Raw genomic sequence first — 19,281 nt, 5'->3', positions numbered from 1 at the left:
AATCTGCCAATTTAAATACAACATTTCAGGGTGTTTAAAATGGACTCTGTGCATGCACTTTGTACGCAGTGAGTTGCTGGAATCATCTCAGATTCTTGTTTTGGCTGATTTACAAGGGCGCTGATACGGTAAATGATTAGCACTCAGGCTCTGCTCTTCAGGAAGTCTGCTGGCCTGTATATGTAGGTCGTTTCCCGGTAACACACAGCAATTTCCTGAGCACTCATCACTTGTCTTAAACGGTGTCAGTGGTTTTAGAGATGATGCAGTCATTTTTCGTAACGTTTAATCTGCGTGATCTCCGGATGTACTTCTGCCTCTGAAATTTTCACAAAAGAGAATTGTTTTTATTATTTGGAAGTCGACTGATCTCAGATGATCTGTTCTCAGTTATAAATGAGTCATTCGTCAGCACTTGCCACAGCATGATGCTTGATTGCAGCAGGATAAACCATTCTGTGCAATTTGGTCTGTGGTAGAAAGTGCAATCCTCAATGCGACTTCCTTTTAAAGATGCGCAGATCAGTAATGTTGCTCATACACGGGCTGAAGGATTGTGTTTATCAGGGATTCAATCATTTGAGGGTTCACACTGAGATCCGGGAAACACTGTGGTCTTTGAATGTGAAATGGGTTGTGCGAGGACACATGTTCGACTTGAGTGATTGCAACTTTTGTTTGGGAAGCTGTGAAAATATGCTCAGTATAAATCATCATGCTAAAAAAAAATGGTCTCCACTTAAAGGTGCAGTAGGTGATCTGCCAAAATGCTAACCGCTTAGCATATTATCTTTGGACGGCGGGGAGGGACTGTGAGTCAAAGCCACACCCTCTAAAATCGCGAGCGCGCACCACGTCACAACAGCCGACAGACAACCCACTAGTTCATGTCATTCGCCAGTTAGTTAGTGCCAGCGCCATGCTGGAATTACATTTATTACTTAGCCACACTTACATGCTATTTCAGAGCGAATATTCAGAGTAGCGGTAAACAGTATAGGAAGGCTGTCATTGTTCAAAAATGACCCAATGTGAATATAAAAGCAACTTCAGCTCAGTAAAGCAGGTTAGGCGGAATAGCGCTGTTTACTGATGTTTTGTTTGGTAAACTAAAAATAAATCTACATTATAGATGCTGTCAAAGGACCTTATTAAACTGAAAATAATCACATCAATCTTTCAACAGGAGATTTCAGTGGCTGAACAACACGTCTGTGCATATAAGTCATTCATAACAGAACACACGCTTGGCTAACATAAGCTTAGCCTGACTAAAATAGTTTTAAAACAGAACATTACCTGTCTAACAGTAATACTTCAGCCATAGTGTCGTCCTTCCTCCAGCGTGTTAAAGTAACTCCAATATTGATTCAGGATTTTAAAAGTTTCAATTCCGCATTTCATTTCTCCCGGTCCGTCTCGTGACCGCGCGACCGCTTTTAGGGCGAATTATACTCGCGCCTGGCTTTACAGTAATCGGCCTGGCCTCGGCTGTCCCTCGTTGCCTCTGGCTCCGACTCGGCATCTGCGAGCGGCCCGCAGCGCGCTCGGAGCGCATGCGTTTGTGATGCAGACGGGCACGCGCTAGTGGCAGATCTGCGTGAACAGATGCGCAGAAGGTGGAATCTTCATATGCTGACAGACAGTTTGAGCTGCTTATCGGAATTATGGGAGATGTCGGTCCGACTCTATTTAATTGGATGAACATTTTTTAGTTTTATGCTTTACCCAGAATATAAAAATACATATAAACACATTTAGATCATTTACTGTAATCATTACTATTGGACTGTGAAGAGACTTTCAACCAGATCAACAACAAATGTTTCTGAAGACAATCACCTACTGCACCTTTAACTGTGTAATCCACATGAACAACTGAGCTTTATTCGTCATCCATTTTGGGATCCCCGGAATTATCAGGCTGCGTTTACATCAGACGTGGAAGAAGCGTCAAGCGCAAGTGATTTACATGTTAAAGGGCACATAGGTTTCCCCTTTTTTCATATTTATTATAAGTCTTTTGTGTCCCCAGAATGTGTCTGTAAAGTTTCAGCTCAAAACACCCATCAGAGTGTTTATTACAGCTGTCTGAAGTGTCTGTATTATAGCTGGGAAAAGGTTGTGCTGCTTTTTTGCACTGGGCCTTTAAGGCTAGCCCTCCCCGCCCACCGTTCCCACGTGCCTGTCAGCAGCATGCCTCAACACGTCCTCGGCTGCCTCAGGAAGCAGATCTCACGTAACGTTTGTGACAAATACTACAGTAAGAACTTTACCAATCAGTATTTGATGCATTTTTTTGTGGAGTTGCAACAATGAGTTCACGCACACACAGTGCAGACACGCAGGCACACACACATAGCACAGACACGTAGCGCAGACACACACACACACATACATAGCGTAGACACACAGACACACACACATAGCACAGACACGTAGCGCAGACACACACACACACACACATGCATAGCGTAGACACGCAGACACACACACATAGCACAGACACTTAGCACAGACAGACACACACACATACATAGCGTAGACACGCAGACACACACACATAGCACAGACACGTAGCGCAGACACACACACACACACACATGCATAGCGTAGACGCACAGACACTTAGCACAGACAGACACACACACACATACATAGCGTAGACACGCAGACACACACACATAGCACAGACACGTAGCGCAGACACACACACACATACATAGCATAGAAACGCAGACACACACACATAGCACAGACACTTAGCGCAGACACACACACACATACATAGCGTAGACCAGGCCCGTGCAGAGACTGTCCAAAGGGCATGTGCAGGATACATTTATTGAAGGGGGGGGGGTTGTGTTGTTTTGATCAGCGGTGATGTCGCGTGCGTAATGGGGGGGGGAGGGGAGGGGGGGGGGTACTCAAGAGCTGTGTTGTCGTGCGCCTACTGAAGGGCGGTATGTGTTGCGGAGGCATTTTTAATCATTTTGGAAGGGCACTTTCTATCCATGAATAAAAAGGGCATGTGCACTGCACAGGTTGAGCGCAGACACACACACACATACATAGCATAGACAAGCAGACACGCGCACACACACACACATACAAAGCGTAGACAGTCAGACACACACATACATAGCGCAGACACACACACACAGAGACAGTGAGAGAGACACGTGGCTGTGCTGATGAAGTGAATCTGAAGTGAATGGCTGTACTTCATTACACTCGTGCACTGTTTTAAAACATGTGAAACTCACTCTTGATCCCGTCTGATGATGATTGATGATCCTAGCGAACTGAACAGACCTTTTATTCCCGGTTGCTTTGCACTCCGGAGACATGTTAATGCGCGCAGCTGTCAATCAATATTGGTGGGCGGGGGGACCGCTCTCCTACGTCAAGTTGCGGTCCATCTGAAAACCACTCCAATTGGTCCACCGTTTTTATGTTGTTAAATTTGAAAAAAAAAAAGACTGGATGTGTTTATTTCACCCCAATATGACGGTCTATACCAGGGGTCTCAAACTCAATTTACCTGGGGGCCGCAGGAGGCTAAGTCTGGGTGAGGCTGGGCCGAATAAGGGATTTCACAAAAAAAAGTCCTCAAATGTCATTATTAACAGTTTTAATGATTTCTTCTGAACATGAAGTGTCCTGAACATTAATAGAACATTGAGTGAAGATTATGAACAGTTCTTCTGAACATTTGCCTACTTCTTGCTGCCAGAGACTTGACAGCGCTTCTTCTCACAAATCTGAACCACATTTGGCTTTAGAGCGGAAGCAGTTGAGACCCTCAGTATGGCTTGAAGATGATCATCATTAAGTCTAGACCTGTCTAGACTCACTCAAAACTTCCATTCCCTCACCTAAAAAAAAGGCGTATATATGTATAAATAAAACACCCCCACCCCACTCCAGTCACATCAGTCTGTACCAGTCTGTATCTACCTATAATATATATATAAGATGCAGGCTGTAGCTAGGTAGGTGGCAGGCTGCAGATAGGTAGCTAAGTGGCAGGCAGGGGCGGGAACAGCTTACCTTGGTTCTGGCCGGCGAGTTCTCTCCAAACACTTCCCGCCCGTCACAGCATCTAACAAAGGGGCGGGGTGCGTGGTGACGTCACCAGCATCCCCGCCCCTTTGTTTACACGGCGGGCGGGGAATGCCAGTGGCCGCTGTGTACGGATAGAATCAGCGGAGCGGGGAGCGCTCTCTTTCCCCGCTCCGCTGATTCTGTCAGTGTACAGCGGTCGGCGCGGGCCACAAAATATTGCACTGAGGGCCGCAAATGGCCCGCGGGCCGCGAGTTTGAGACCCCTGGTCTATACACTATACCTACACACATGTATGTCCAAACCGCTTTAAAAGTAGATTTTTTCACCATAGGTGCCCTTTAAGTCAATGCAAATAGACATCCTGTGGCGCGAATGACGCAGCGCGAGTTGACTGGCATTTAATAAACATTTAACTAGTTAAATAATATGCAAATTAGTGTGGGAAAATAAAACAATCATGGCTGGGAAACTCAGATAGGGAAAGCAGACTAACAGTTCAGAGGAAAAGCAAGGGACTTTTGTTCAACACTGGGAACTTTTCTGACTGCTCATATAGTATTTGTTTACCTGTTTTCTGTTTGACCAAATATACCAGGAGGCTATATAATGATATGAATATGTATGCAGCATGTAGATTACTATTTGGTTATTGTTGGATTTCCAAAAAATATATCAAGGTCACATTTTATCTTTAAAAGGCACAGTATTTCTATTTTCACCACTAGAGTGAAAAACTAGAATGCATTCATTCATTCATTTTCCTTCAGCTTTATTCATTAGGGGTTGCCACAGTGGAAGGAACCGCCAACTTATTCAGCATATGTTTTACACAGTGGATGCCCTTCCAGCTGCAGCCCAGTACTGGGAAACCAATTCAATTTAAATTACACCATTTATTCCAGTGGTTGAGTTTGTCCATTTTTACCCAACATTGGGTTAAAGCAACTCAATATTTTTAGAGTGTTGGTTGGATATTTTTTTGTTTCGGTGTAGGGTTATTGTAATGCAAATGCAGTGCATGGAATAGAAAGCTTGAGGCATTTAATAAACAGAGCCATCAACATCTGTTTAGTTGGGGAAATCAAATGATTAAAGAAATTGAGCTATATAAAATTAAAGTGCTTATTTTTGGTTTAGCATCACTAGAAAAAGTTCATTAATTGATAAAACTTGCAAAAATGAACACTACCTGTCAAGTCTTTGCCTAATGCAATTTTTAGGAACAGCAAATATTAATTTGATTTCTAGTTGATTATTTGGTGTCAGAAGTGGCTTATATGAAAGGCAAAGGCCTCTAGATTACGCTTATATTACCAAAATATGATTATGTCTTGATTTTTAATGATTTAATTAGGACAGTAAGGTCTGACTTTACTTAGACGAAAGTCTTGTCTCTGAACAGAAATAATGTCTAGCATAGAATATAAAGTCATGCTGCAGTGGAGACAGAATGAATATTGTGTCTGACTCCATCATGAGCTTGGAGAACTGCATCCATACATCTCTGCAATGACTCAAATCACTGATTAATAAAGTCATCTGGAATGGCGAAGAAAGTGTTCTTGCAGGACTCTCAGAGTTCATCAAGATTCTTTGAATTCATCTTCAGTGCTTCCTCCTTCATCCCACCCCAGACATGCTCAATAATGTTCATGTCTGGTGACTGGGCTGGCCAATCATTATAGGGTACCTTGACCTTCTTTGCTTTCAGGAGCTTTGATGTTGAGGCTGAAGTAATAGAAGGAGCGCTATCCCGCTGGAGAATTTGCCCTCTCCTGTGGTTTGTAATGTAATGGGCAGCACAAGTGTCTTGATACCTCAGGCTGTTGATGTAACCATCCACTCTGCAGATCTCTCGCACACCTCCATACTGAATGTAACCCCAAACCATGATTCTTCCTTCACCAAACTTGACTGAATTCTGTGAGAATCTTGGGTCCATCTGGGTTCCAATAGGTCTTCTGCAGTATTTGTGATGATTGGAATGCAGCTCAACTGATTAAATCTGCCTTCTGCCATTTTTCCAAACGATCAACTAGAAGTCAAGTTATTATTTGTTGCTCTTACAACTGGAATCTACGACAATACTTTTGTCAGGTAGTGCAGTGTTAAACCACTGTTATCATTATCAAAATGGCTTGATATCATCCATAGCATCAGATTCAATACTCTAATGGCCGGCAGCTGTTTTTCATTAAGGCCGGGATGTCAAACTCAGTTCCTGGATGGCCGCAGCCCTGCACAGTTTAGTTCCAACCCTCCTACTTACCTGTAGATTTCAAACAAGCCTGATGAACTCAATTAGTTTTATCAGGTGTGTAATTAGGGTTGGAACTAAACTGTGCAGAGCTGCGGCCCTTTAGGAACTGAGTTTGACACCTGTGCACTAAGGGCTGTCTATGCTAATGAGGGAAAGATTGTCACTAGTGGGAGGGGCTTTCCCCCTCTGATGACACTTACAATAAGAGTATGTCAATCAAAGTGTTTCTGCAGACTGTTTTTATCAAGTGTGATTATAAACAATTGAGTTAATTAATTTTTACAATTAGCAGCTGGTTCTATTCACAGACTGCTGCCACACAACTATGTTTAAACCTTTTATAAAAGTGATTTCTGCATAATAGGTCCACTTTACTGGTTTCATGCTGACAGACTACAGGGAAATCTAGAATTAACTCACCTAATATAAATTTTCATTCATTCATTTATTTTATTTTCGCCTTAGTCCCTTTATTAATCTGGTATCGCCACAGCGGAATGACCCACCAAGTTATCCAGCATGTTTTACGCAGATGCCCTTCCAGCTGCAACCCATTACAGGGAAACACCCATGTACACATTCACACACAAATATATCACGGCCAATTTAGCTTATTCAATTCATCTATAGCGCATGTGTGTGGACTGTGGAGGAAACGGAACACCCGGAGGAAACCCGGTGAGAACATGCAAACTCCACACAGAAATGCCAACTGACCCAGCTGGGGCTCAAATCAGCGACCTTCTTGCTGTGAGGTGATTGTACTACCCACTGCACCTCCGTGACGCCAATATAAATTTTAGCTGGTGAAATTATTAGTCCTCCGCTAATGTCTAAAACTAAGTGTGGTATGTTGAACACTTCAACACTCGCAGCTTTGCTCATGCAGCAGAAGTGGAGGAGCTATTGGCTGCTGAGGTTGGATTATGTATTCATTTTATATTGTGCTAGAAAATTCTCCTATGTGAGTGATTATTCCTCATCCCAATCATAAATGCGCTACTATTTAGTAGTTTGGTCATTTATTTCACTAATTTGGCACCAGTTAAACGTCGACTGGGAAACTTTCCAATTAGTAAAAAAAGGTAGTGATGACATCTAACTCTATGCTACACGGTCGAGTGTGTGAACTTAAAGTGTGCTATTTGGGATGTATCTACATAATCTTATGCGTCATGGTTACGCTAGTCTTCCTCTGTATACCCAAGCTGTAGCGTCATTGGGAAAAGAGTTGTAAATGGTGACTATATAAGGAAGTGGTGCGCACTGTTGTGTTCACAAGACACATGTCCAAGTATCAGTTCCTGATAATCCAGGGAAAATGACACTGATATCAAATTACTTTAATGGTCACATCATCAGCAGCACATGTGCTATGATGAGTGAAAAGCTTAGGTGCTGGCTCCAGACAGTGCAAAATGCTACAACATACTCCCAAAAAAACAGGACAATGTGAAATTGGCAATGTTGACAGCGATATGTACAATGAATAGGTGTACACATAGTTGTAGGCAGTATTGTATTAAGTATGGATTGGTTCAAGCACAGTGCATGCTACATATTGATGGTGTGCAGTGAGGGGTTTGGAAGAGTCTGTGTGAGGTGTGTTAAGTGTTCATCAGCCTGATAGTCTGAGGGAAGAAACTTTCCTTGGGTCGGCTGGTGCGTGACCGGATGCTGCGGAACCGTCTGCCTGAGGGTAGAGACAAGTTAGCAGGGAAAACAGGGTAGCTAAATATATTTTTGTCCCTTTGTGTTCACAGATTCCTCCGCCATTTAGACCTGAAAAAGAACAATGTAATAACACCACCTCTGAATATTACATGAAACAACTGGGACTTTGCTGCAGTAGATGCAAACCAGGTACGTTATAAAACAAGAATACATGACTGTCTGTGTAATGATGAAGTGTTAAATGATTTTGAAGCCATTTAAAGTTTTATATCTCTTCTAGGGACTCGCTTGTCTGTGCAATGCAGTACTGCTTCGGACACCATTTGTGAACCCTGCCCAGATGGAATGTACTCAGAGAATATGAACCATTATCCCAATTGTTTCAAGTGTCCAACATGTAGAGAAGGTGAGTTTTAAACAAAAAGGCCTTCAGCATTATAGGCCATTTACATGGCAGTATTTTTAGTCAAAAACTGGAAAGCTGTATATTATACACACACACACAGCACTTATGTTACTGTTACTTGATCTGCATATATAATTACAGTCATTCTTTCATTCTAATTGGTAATTTAAAAAAGTGTTCCTGTCCACTTCTTACCAGAGAAAGGACTGATGTACGGCAGGAACTGCTCCGCTGATACCAAAGCTGTCTGTGTTTGCAAGCCTGGAATGTACTGTTCGAAGTATGGTTTGTCATCTGCATGTGAGGAATGTAAAAAATACAAAACCTGCAAACCCGGCGAAGGCGCTCAAAGAAAAGGTAAGAGGCAAATATAATCTGCTGTAGCTACAGGAAGCAAACATTAATATTGGAGCTTACTAGTGATTATTATTATGTGTACTTAAGTTATTGATGATTTTTGTAGTGGTGTTGAATTTGTCTCATCAGGAAAATAATTAATTTTACTTAAACATAATTATCGTAAAACCATCTATATTCTGTAAAGTGATATGTCAATACGCTGCTCATCCGTTTGCACTGGCTGCCAGTTGCTGCTCACATCAAATTCAGAGCTCTGATTTTTGTTTACAAAGCGACTTCTGGCTTTGCTCCTTCTTATCTGCTCTCACTTCTGCAGATTTATAGGACCTCCAGAAACTTGCGTTCTGTGAATGAACGTCGCCTCGTGGTTCCATCCCAAAGAGGGAAGAAATCACTTTCCCGAACTCTCGCGTTCAATCTGCCCAGTTGGTGGAATGAACTCCCTAACTGCATCAGAACAGCAGAGTCACTCGCTGTCTTCAAGAAACAACTAAAAACTCAACTATTTAGTCTATACTTCACTTCCCAATCTGCAATTGCCTCTCTGGCTCCACCGCTAACTGTATTACCAAAAAAAAAATTTAATAATGTTTTGCTTCTTACACTTTACACACCTGAAACTTGCCTGTAGCACTTATTCATTGTTGCTCTTATAGTTGTGTTAGTTGCTTCCTTGTCCTCATTTGTAAGTCGCTTTGGATAAAAGTGTCTGCTAAATGACTAAATGTAAATGTGATATATAATTTAAAGGTGACATCGCTTCAATAAAGCAACAAGTAGTAAATAATAACGCAAATATTATTTTTATGTATTATTTTTCATTTTTATAATTCTTTAAAGTGGCTTAAATGATAAAAACACACGTAAATGATAAATATTTTGGTAATTTCATGCTTAAACATTGCATTAACTCCACAAATCATAAGTGTTTTTAAACGTGGCTGCTAATACTGATTATATAATACTGATTCATCATTGCAGATCCTGTGATGTGACTAGCATTGCAGATGCACATATTGCAGTATCAATGCAGAAATGATATGCATTGTGCAGCCATAGTTCAGTTGTATGAAGTGTCATCATGATAATGTGTGTTTTTATTTATTTATTTTTTTTATTCAGGAACACCTACAGGTGTTGTGAAGTGTGCACCGTGTCCAACTGGGACGTTTTCAGACCGCAGTGGCTCTGAGCCATGCAGACCACACACCGAGTAAGAGGCACACATACAGAAAGACTTACAAATGCACACACATGCACATGGCTGATGTCTTTTTTTTCTGTTAGATGTGAAGGTAGTGCAGTTTTAAGGTCTGGCAACTCTACAGATGACACAGTTTGTGTAGTGAAACCATTAAAAGCAACGCCGGAAATATGGCCCATGAATACTATCAGCACATCGACTGTTTCTGTATTGAGCAGCGACGTCAAACACAGCAGCACAGTGACGACAAACGCACAAGGGACCCGAAGCAACCCTCCGCCTGACTACATGACCATCATCTACATCACTGGTAAAAAATAAAAATAAATAAAAGTTATTTTCTGAGCTTTTTTTTAAATCACTGTGGCAGAAGTCAGGTTTAGGGACACTATGCAAATATGTATGGAGCCAGATCAGTGTTACAAATAATACATTTACAAAACTTAATTCATACATTTACAGCACAATTCACATTTAAAAAATACGATTTCACAATACGAAACACAATTAAAAAATACATAAATCCAATTCAGAAATTTAAAACGCAATTCATAAAAACACAAATCCAATTTGTAAAAATTCAAAACACGATTCAAAAATACACAAAAATCGAATTTGTAAATTTAATACACGATTCAAAAACACAAATTCAATTTGTAAAAATTCAAAACGCGTTTCAAAAATCACAAAAATCTAATTCGGAAATTCAAAACATGATTCAAAAATACACAAATCCAATTTTTCAATCCAAAACACGATTCATAACATACACAAATACAGTTCGTAAATTACAAACATTATTTAAAAAATACTCTAATCCACTTCGTAAATTCAAAACACGATTCATAATATACAAAAATCCAATTCGTTAATTCAAAACCATTTCATATATACACAAAAATTCAATTCGTAAATTCAAAACACGATTCATATATACACAAAAATCCAATTCGTAAATTCAAAACACAATTCATAATATACACACAAATCCAATTCGTAAATTCAAAACACAATTCATAAAAACACAAATCCAATTTGTAAAAATTCAAAACACGATTCAAAAATACACAAAAATCGAATTTGTAAATTTAATACATGATTAAAAAACACAAATTCAATTTGTAAAAATTCAAAACATGTTTCAAAAATACACAAAAATCTAATTCGGAAATTCAAAACATGATTCAAAAATACACAAATCCAATTTTTCAATCCAAAACACGATTCATAATATACACAAATACAATTCGTAAATTACAAACATGGTTAAAAAAATACTCTAATCCACTTCGTAAATTTAAAACACAATTCATAATATACACACCAAACCAATTCGTAAATTCAAAACACAATTCATAAAAACACAAATCCAATTTGTAAAAATTCAAAAGACGATTTAAAAATACACAAAAATCTCATTCGTAAAAATTCAAAATGCGATTCATAAATACACAAAAATCCAATTTGAAAATTTAATACATGATTCATAAAATACAAATCCAATGCGGAAATTCAAAACATGATTCAAAAATACACAAATTTCAATTCGTCAATTCAAAACACGATTCATAACATACATAAATACAATTTGTAAATTCTAGACATGATTAAAAAAATACACTAATCCACTTTGTAAATTCAAAACAAGATTCATAAATACAAAAAAATCCAATTTGTAAATTCAATACACGATTCAAAAATACAAATCCAATTGGTCAGTTTGAAACACAATTTGTAATTACACAAAATTCCAATTTGTAAATTCAAACATGATTCATAAATTACACATCCAATGTATTTGGCGAAAATAATTATGCATTTTACTTGTAAATTCACAAATTGTGTGTTGTATTTACGAACTATTTTTGTAAATGTGAATTGTGCTGTGTATGTATGAATTTTATTTGTGCATGTATTATTTTTGAGACTGATCTGGCTCCATAAATATGTTCCGCTTGGAATGTTTGATCAACCAATCACACTCAAGCATTTCAAATCCAATATAACAAACCTTTAAACACAGACAGTTGTGAGTTTGACGAATTACGGATACGTTTGTTGAACTCATCTGTTTGCATAAATTCAACTTAATTTAGTATTAGTATTTCTGTTTTATAGCAAATTAATATAGAAAAACAAACATTATTTTTACCCATGATGCTGTAGCATTCTCTGTATTTCTAGTTACGATTAAAATATATATATATATATATATATATATATATATATATATATATATATATATAAATATTATATATATATATATATATATATATATATAAATATTATATATATATATATATATATATATATATATATATATATATATATATATATATATATATATATACACGCACACACATAAGATTACCTTATAAAAATTGAATTTATAGCATTTTCTTAGCAACAAATAAAAATTGGGTCATATTTTCAGACTTGTTTATTTATAGACATTATAATTGTTTTATAATTGATTTATAATTGTTTATATATATCGTTTTAAATCAAAGTTTGTTGTAATTCTTAAAGATAATATTTTTTTTTTTTGATTAATGGTTAAAAAAAAGCTTAAAATCCCTTTGAGAAAAATGAAAGCAAAATTTGTATTTAATAACAAAAGCATATATACTGAGTTCTTCATGCTCTTCATAAGTAACACTGTAAATTTACACTGGTGCATTGAAAGACAACCTCATACCATCCATCCAGATGAGTAAAGCCTGGTACTGTATTGTTAGTAAATCCCTAACCAGCCTTGAGTTCAATTATATATCAATGTGTCACTTTTAACTGTGTTTCTGCGAAATTGCTTGAATATTTCACTCTCCCTGTAATGCATTTGTTTGCTCTCCTCCATCTGAGCTCTTCATCAGTGGTTTTGATTTTCTCTGGTCTTTCCAGGTGCTGTTGTGCTGGTTTTGCTGATTCTGGTTATGACGGTGGTTACTTGCAAGTTACGAGAACGAAAAGGTGTGATAATTTCAATCAAGATCAGATTTTGGTTATTCAGCTAAATGCTATCAGCTGTTCAGATTCACGTTGTGTTCTCTCTAAATCATCATCATCATCAGTATGGTTTTAAGATCAGTATGCTTTCGGTGACATTTTGTTCTTCCTCCAGCAGGTTTAACAAAAGTTCCCATCACAGATGTCAACACGGTAGGTTTTCAAGTGTATTGTATACAATGTAACGCAATATTATTTTGAAATTGTTGCAAGTTTATTAAAAATAAAAATGCTGAAAAATCACATGTACATCAGTATTCACAGCCTTTGGTGTGAAGCTCTAAATTGAGCTCAGGTACATTCTGTTTCCACTGATCATTCTTAAGAGGTTTCAGCAGCTTAATTAGGGTTCACCTGTGGTAAATTCAGTTGATTTGACATGATTTGGTATACACCTGTCTATATAAGGTCCCAGGGTTGACAGTGCATGTCAAAGCACAAACCAAGCATGAAGACAAAGGAATTGTCTGTAGACCTCAGAGACAGAATTATCTCGAGGCACAAGGCTGGGATAGGTTACTGAAAATTTCTGCTGCTCTAAAAGTTCCAATGAGCACAGTGGCCTTCATCATCCATAAGTGGAAGATGTTTGGAACCAACAGGACTCTTCCTAGAGCTGCCCGGCCATAAGCTCGGATGTGATCGGGGGAGAAGGGCCTTAGTCAGGGAGGAGATCAATAACCCGATGGTCACTCTGTCTAAGCTCCACTGTTCTACCGTGAAGAGAGAAGAAGCTTAAAGAAGGACAACCATCTGTGCAGCAATCCACCAATCAGGCCTGTATGGTGGAGTGGCCAGACGGAAGCCACTCCTGCCTGGAATTTGGCAAAAGGCATCTAAAGGACTCTCAGACCATAAGAAACCAAATTCTCTGGTCTGATGAGACTAAAATTGAACTCTTTGGAGTGAACACCAGGCGTTACGTTTGGAGAAAACCAGGCACCACTCATCACCAGACTAATGCCATCCCTACAGTAAAGCATGGTGGTGGCAGCATCATGCTGTGAGGATGTTTTCAGCAGCAGGAACTGGAAGACTAGTCAGGATAGAGGGAAAAATGAATGCAGCAATGTACAGAGACATCCTGAGTGAAAACCTGCTTCAGAGTGCTCTTGACCTCAGACTGGGGCGACGGTTCATCTTTCAGCAGGACAATGACCCAAAGCACACCACCAAAATATCAATAGAGTGGCTTCACAATAACTCAGTGAATATCCTTAAGGATGGCTGTACGCAGTAGCCTCCCATCCAGCCTGATAGAGCTTAAGAGGTTCTGCAAAGAGGAATTGGCAAAAATTGGTGTGCAAAGCTTATGGCTTCATATTCAAACAGACTTGAGGCTGTAATCACTGCCAAAGGTGCATCAACAAAGTATTGAGCAAAGGCTGTGAATACTGATGTACATGTGATTTTTTTAGGTTTTTTATTTTTAATAAATTTGCAGCAATTTTAAAAACTCTTTTTTTCATAATGTCATTATGGGGGATTGGGTGTAGAATGTTGAGGAAATAAATGAATTTAATCCATTTTGGAATAAGGCTGTAACATAAAAACATTTTATGCACTATGAATACTTTTCAGATGCACTGTACATTAGATTAATCAGTTCTAAAGTCAAATCTAAAGCTAAAATATATAAAATAAAATATATAAAAATCAATAAATCAACTAATCAAATAAATAAATTTTTTGATTTATTTGATTATTTGATTTATTGATCAAATAAATCAAATAATCAACTACAATGACAATAAAAGTTCTTTACTCTTTACTTTATAATGATAATAATAATAAACAATAATAAAGCCAAATATTCTGCCAGTGAGGAAAGTAAAATAATTTCATATCAAAAGGAAAAAACTGATTTTTTTTTCTTACCCCATTGACACATTATTTTGCTTGTTTTAAGCAAAAAAATAAAAGACACCCAATCTTAACATTATTTTTGAAAACAAGACAATAATGATTTAGGGAATTTGTAGATATTTGGCCTAGAAATTAGTAAACTTTTTTTTGCATGAAGCAAATCAAACAATATGAAGCGAATCACACTGCATTGTGGCATTCTGCTCATCTCTTGTGGACTCCAGGTGGAGCAGGATCCCTCACAGAGCAGCACACCTGACCATCAGCATCTGTTACATGTGGACAGAACCCAGACGGAGCCGTCCATGAGCTCGTCAGACAGTCAGAGTCAGCCGGACTGCGGTCAGAGCCACAGCAGCAGTGAGTGGCTGGAGCGCAGCAGTCAGGACGAATGTCCGTCCGTCTCCAGCCCTGTGCTCAATCTCAGCATCACGGCCACATTCAACTGCCAGCTCAACCCGGCCGCGACGTCCTGCTCCATCCCCATCAACCCGTCCACTTTGACGCCACACGCCGAAGCCCTGGTGCCGCTTTCTCAAGAGGAGGTCTGTACATCATCCTGCCAACAAGAGGACGGCAAAGAAGTGCTGAAGTCGGTGCAGGAGAGTGGCCCGTTCCTATACTGAACATCACACGCTTCCATTCACATCAATGCATTTGCTTTAAACATGTTGTATTGTATGGGCTGAAACACACCAAGCTGACACCAAACAACTAGCATTGCAAGAGGATGTGTTTTCTTCTCTGCAGAGGGCAGTGTGTGTTTTCTCATTCCACAATGGGAAACTGAACGTCTGACGTGCACAGTCGAAGAGTAAACAGAGCAGTGTTATCACAGTAATGGTCACTCAACACGAAGGGATTCGCTCATGCAAATATATCTGACAATCTAATAATTCGTATCATTTACAAATATTTGAGACATATACTGAAGTTACAGCCGGCCTCTTTGTGTTTCTTTTTGACTTGAATTGTTTACTTGCTGTGTCACTTCATTACTTCACACCCGCGCTCTGATTTCCTTCAGCTGACGCCGATTTGCCATGCTGAATTGAACCAACGAGCTCCGATGTTAACCCGACGGGTCGGAACACACCAAGCTGATGCCAAACAGCTAGCACAAATGAAACATAACTGTGTTGTTGCCTTTTGTTGGATCGCATCTGGACCAAAAACCTGCATGTAAATGCATCAAACACACCAAAGTCTAGTAAAACCAGAGCCTCGTTCTGTGCCTAGAACGAGTAGTAGGCCAGTAGTAACGCCAGTAGGAGGCAGTGTCGGTTTTCTTGTTCTGCAAAGGGAAACTTAACTTTCAACGTGCTCAGCCAAAGTGTAAACAAAGCAGCGTTCAGTACCATTATTACAGAAGTTGTCACTCAACACAGAGGGATTCACTCATGCAAATATGTTTGATAATTCACATCGTTTGCAAGAAATGTGTGAAATATAGCGAAATTACGGCCTCTTTGTGATGTTTTTTTGGCTTGAAATGTTTACTCGCTTCGTCACTTCCCTATGTCACACTCATGGTCTGATTTATTTTTTGAATAACCCGTAAGAGTGGTCTCCTGCCCACAGTGATTTGACTTGGCCAAAGAGCCTTCTAGGTTAACCCCATGGGCGGGTACACACCAACCCAATGCCAAACTGCTAGTGAAAAACCAAACCCAACTGTGTTGTCACATCTGGACCAAAAAACAGCTCGTGACCACACCAAACGGATGATTGGACATGCTGAATTGGACCAACTGGGACACACCAAGCCAACGCCAAAAAACTAGCACCAACTAAATCTGTGTGTTTGCCTCGCATTAGATTATGTCTGGACCAAAAAGCTGTGTGTGAACACACCAAACAAAGGATTGGACATGCTGAATTGTGCCAACCGGGACACGCCAAGCTGACGGCAAACAACTAGCACCAATGAAACCGAACTGTTGTTGCCTCGTGTTGGATTGCGTCTGGACCAAAAAACAGCTCGTGACCACACCAAACGGATGATTGGACATGATAAATTGGCCCAACCAGGACACACCAAGCTAACGCCAAAAAACTAGCACCAACTAAATCTGTGTTTTCGCCTCGCATTAGATTACATCTGGACCAAAAAGCTGTTCGTGACCACACCAAACGAATGATTGGACTTGCTGAATTGGGCCAACCGGGACAAACCAAGCCGACACCAAACAACTAGCGCCAATGAAACCGAACTGTTGTCGCCTCGTGTTGGATCACGTCTGGACCAAAAAACTGTTTGTGACCACACCAAACGGATGATTGGACATGCTGAATTGGGCCAACCGGGACACAGCAAGCTGATGCCAAACAAGCAGCACCAATGAAGCTCTGTTGTCTCCTCACGTTGGATTGCGTCTGGACAAAAAATCTGTGTGTGAACACACCAAACAAAAAGCAGACTCAAAGAAGAACCATGTTCTGCACCTGTGCAAGAATACGTGTCTTTCCGCTCCGCAGGGGGCAGCAGGGTCAGTTTTCTTGAACTTCTGCACACACAGACAGTGTAAACAAAGCAGTGTTAAGCTCCATTATCACTGTAATTGCCGCTGGATTCGCTTGTGCAAATATTTCTCAAACTTGATAATGTCTTTATTTTCTTTTTTCACTTGAATTCTTTACTTGCTACGTCACTTCTCTACGTCACAGTCGCGCTAAATAACCAATCAGAGTGCTCTCTTCTGCTAATGCCCATTCGACATGATGAATTGCTCTAATGTTAACCTGTTGTGAGGCGATGTGTGGGTCACCAAACCAACTCCCCGGACTGACAAAGCTCAACAGCCGACAAATGGCTTGGTGTGTCCTGTCATTGTAAAATAGTATGCCATGTAAATAAGTGTTTTATAACCATTTCATGTCTTAATGATACGGTTTACTTAAAACTGACCGTTTACTCACACTCAAATAGTTCAATGGATGTCTTTTATGCATTCTTCAGTATGTTTTCCCCTGTATTCAACATAAGACATAAACTCAAGCAGGTTTGGAACAAGAGTAAATGATGATGGAAGGTTAATTTTGGGTGAACTGTCCCTTTAAGAGCAGAGTTGCTGAAAGATTCATTTGTTTAAAGGGGTTGGGAGATTCCTAACTGCAATTTAATGTCAAACATAAACAAGAAAGGACATTTAATTTAGACTTGGCTCTCAGTATACTATTTAAAGGCTAATTATCTGCTTTTATATTGATTGGTGTCTGGTTAAACGTCTACACTTAGGATTAATGCATTTACCAAATATCTGAATGCAAAATAATGTTAAACTTTGATGAACAAAATTGCATATATTGCATTATTATTATTATATATACATAATAGATAAGTATTTTTTTATCATCAGTCAGTGTATTGTGGTTATGCTTTTAACAAACAAATTGATTAAATGTAAACTATCTGAATGCAATATAATAATACACTGGGTTAAACTGGATGTTTGTTTCTACTTTAGTACCAGTTAATGTTTTGTGCACTAATTGATTTTTTTAATACAGAATTTCGTATGCATTTCATGCTAAACAAGGATAAAAAGGGCATTTTTCTTGTTGCGAAATATATATAAGCTCATGTTACTGTTTAAGAGCTAATTGGTGTTTTAGTTCATTTAGTTCAAGTCTTACTTCATAATGATCAATTGTGTACCCTCAGATAAAGACATTTGCTAAATACTTCTATGCAAAGTACTGTTAAACACAGGAACATGTATTGCACTTTTATTTGCACTTTGATTGATTGAAGGTTTGTATTGCTGTTTAATCAATAAGTATTTTTTTCAGTTCATTTGATGTCTTCTAATTGGATGTTTGACTAAATTAATGGACAGAATTTATGTGCTGAGATTACATTGCATTTAGGAACTTTTGAGTGCATTGAGTGCATAAATAGGGGTTTAAGAAGACTTTGTATTGTAATATATATTGCATTATGTTAAAAAGGTTTTGTATCATTACAGGTTAAGATTAGGGTAAAACGTGTTTAGTTGCTTCACTTAAAAAAGTGAGTAAATCCATCACCTTAGAAGCAACAAGCCGACTACTTGAGTAAATCTGTTGTAACTAGGAATGGTTAAGTTGATGTAAAGTAAATTTTAGAATTATACACTTAATTCATTTACTTGATCATTTTAAGGCAATGAGATTACTTAATTTTTAGTAAACTAATCACTTTAAAAGCAGTGGGTTAGCTTATTTTTAAGTAAAGTCAACTAATTGCTTAAAAAGCAACGGGTTTACTCACTTTTTAAACTCCGCGGAGCTGGTACTGGGGTCCGTGACATCATCAACTTTCACTTTAAGATTTTAAGCATTGCACCAGACCCCCTTAAGTGGTTTTGTTTGAAAGTGTAGAATCTATATTTCATGCACATATGCATCACTTTGGTTTTTATTTTACTGTATAAAAGTTATTTACACTTAAAAAC

At 38.8% G+C, this 19,281-nt stretch overlaps 1 protein-coding gene and 1 long non-coding RNA gene across 3 annotated transcripts in view; one reads left to right on the top strand and one right to left on the bottom strand.

Annotated features, from left to right (window-relative positions):
• Window positions 1-19,201, top strand: part of tnfrsf1b (tumor necrosis factor receptor superfamily, member 1B) — a 27,114-nt gene extending 7,913 nt beyond the window's left edge. The window contains exons 2-9 of one of the 2 annotated variants that reach the window (XM_005155914.6): window positions 8,093-8,192; window positions 8,284-8,409; window positions 8,608-8,766; window positions 9,892-9,982; window positions 10,057-10,283; window positions 12,875-12,943; window positions 13,095-13,132; window positions 15,070-19,201. In XM_005155914.6, coding sequence (XP_005155971.1) covers window positions 8,093-8,192; window positions 8,284-8,409; window positions 8,608-8,766; window positions 9,892-9,982; window positions 10,057-10,283; window positions 12,875-12,943; window positions 13,095-13,132; window positions 15,070-15,471 — 1,212 coding nt within the window. In that variant the 3' untranslated portion in view covers window positions 15,472-19,201. The remainder of the gene's footprint in view (window positions 1-8,092; window positions 8,193-8,283; window positions 8,410-8,607; window positions 8,767-9,891; window positions 9,983-10,056; window positions 10,284-12,874; window positions 12,944-13,094; window positions 13,133-15,069) is intronic. The other variant, NM_001089510.2, reaches the window with a different exon arrangement.
• LOC141376672 (uncharacterized) overlaps window positions 1-19,281 on the bottom strand; it is a 289,423-nt gene that overhangs the window by 267,725 nt on the left and 2,417 nt on the right. The gene's annotated exons all lie outside the window — the stretch shown is intronic.

Source organism: Danio rerio, chromosome 11 (assembly GCF_049306965.1).
Source record: "Danio rerio strain Tuebingen ecotype United States chromosome 11, GRCz12tu, whole genome shotgun sequence".
In the NCBI taxonomy this organism is placed as follows: domain Eukaryota; kingdom Metazoa; phylum Chordata; class Actinopteri; order Cypriniformes; family Danionidae; genus Danio; species Danio rerio.
This window is presented reverse-complemented; position numbering and strand designations above follow the sequence as displayed.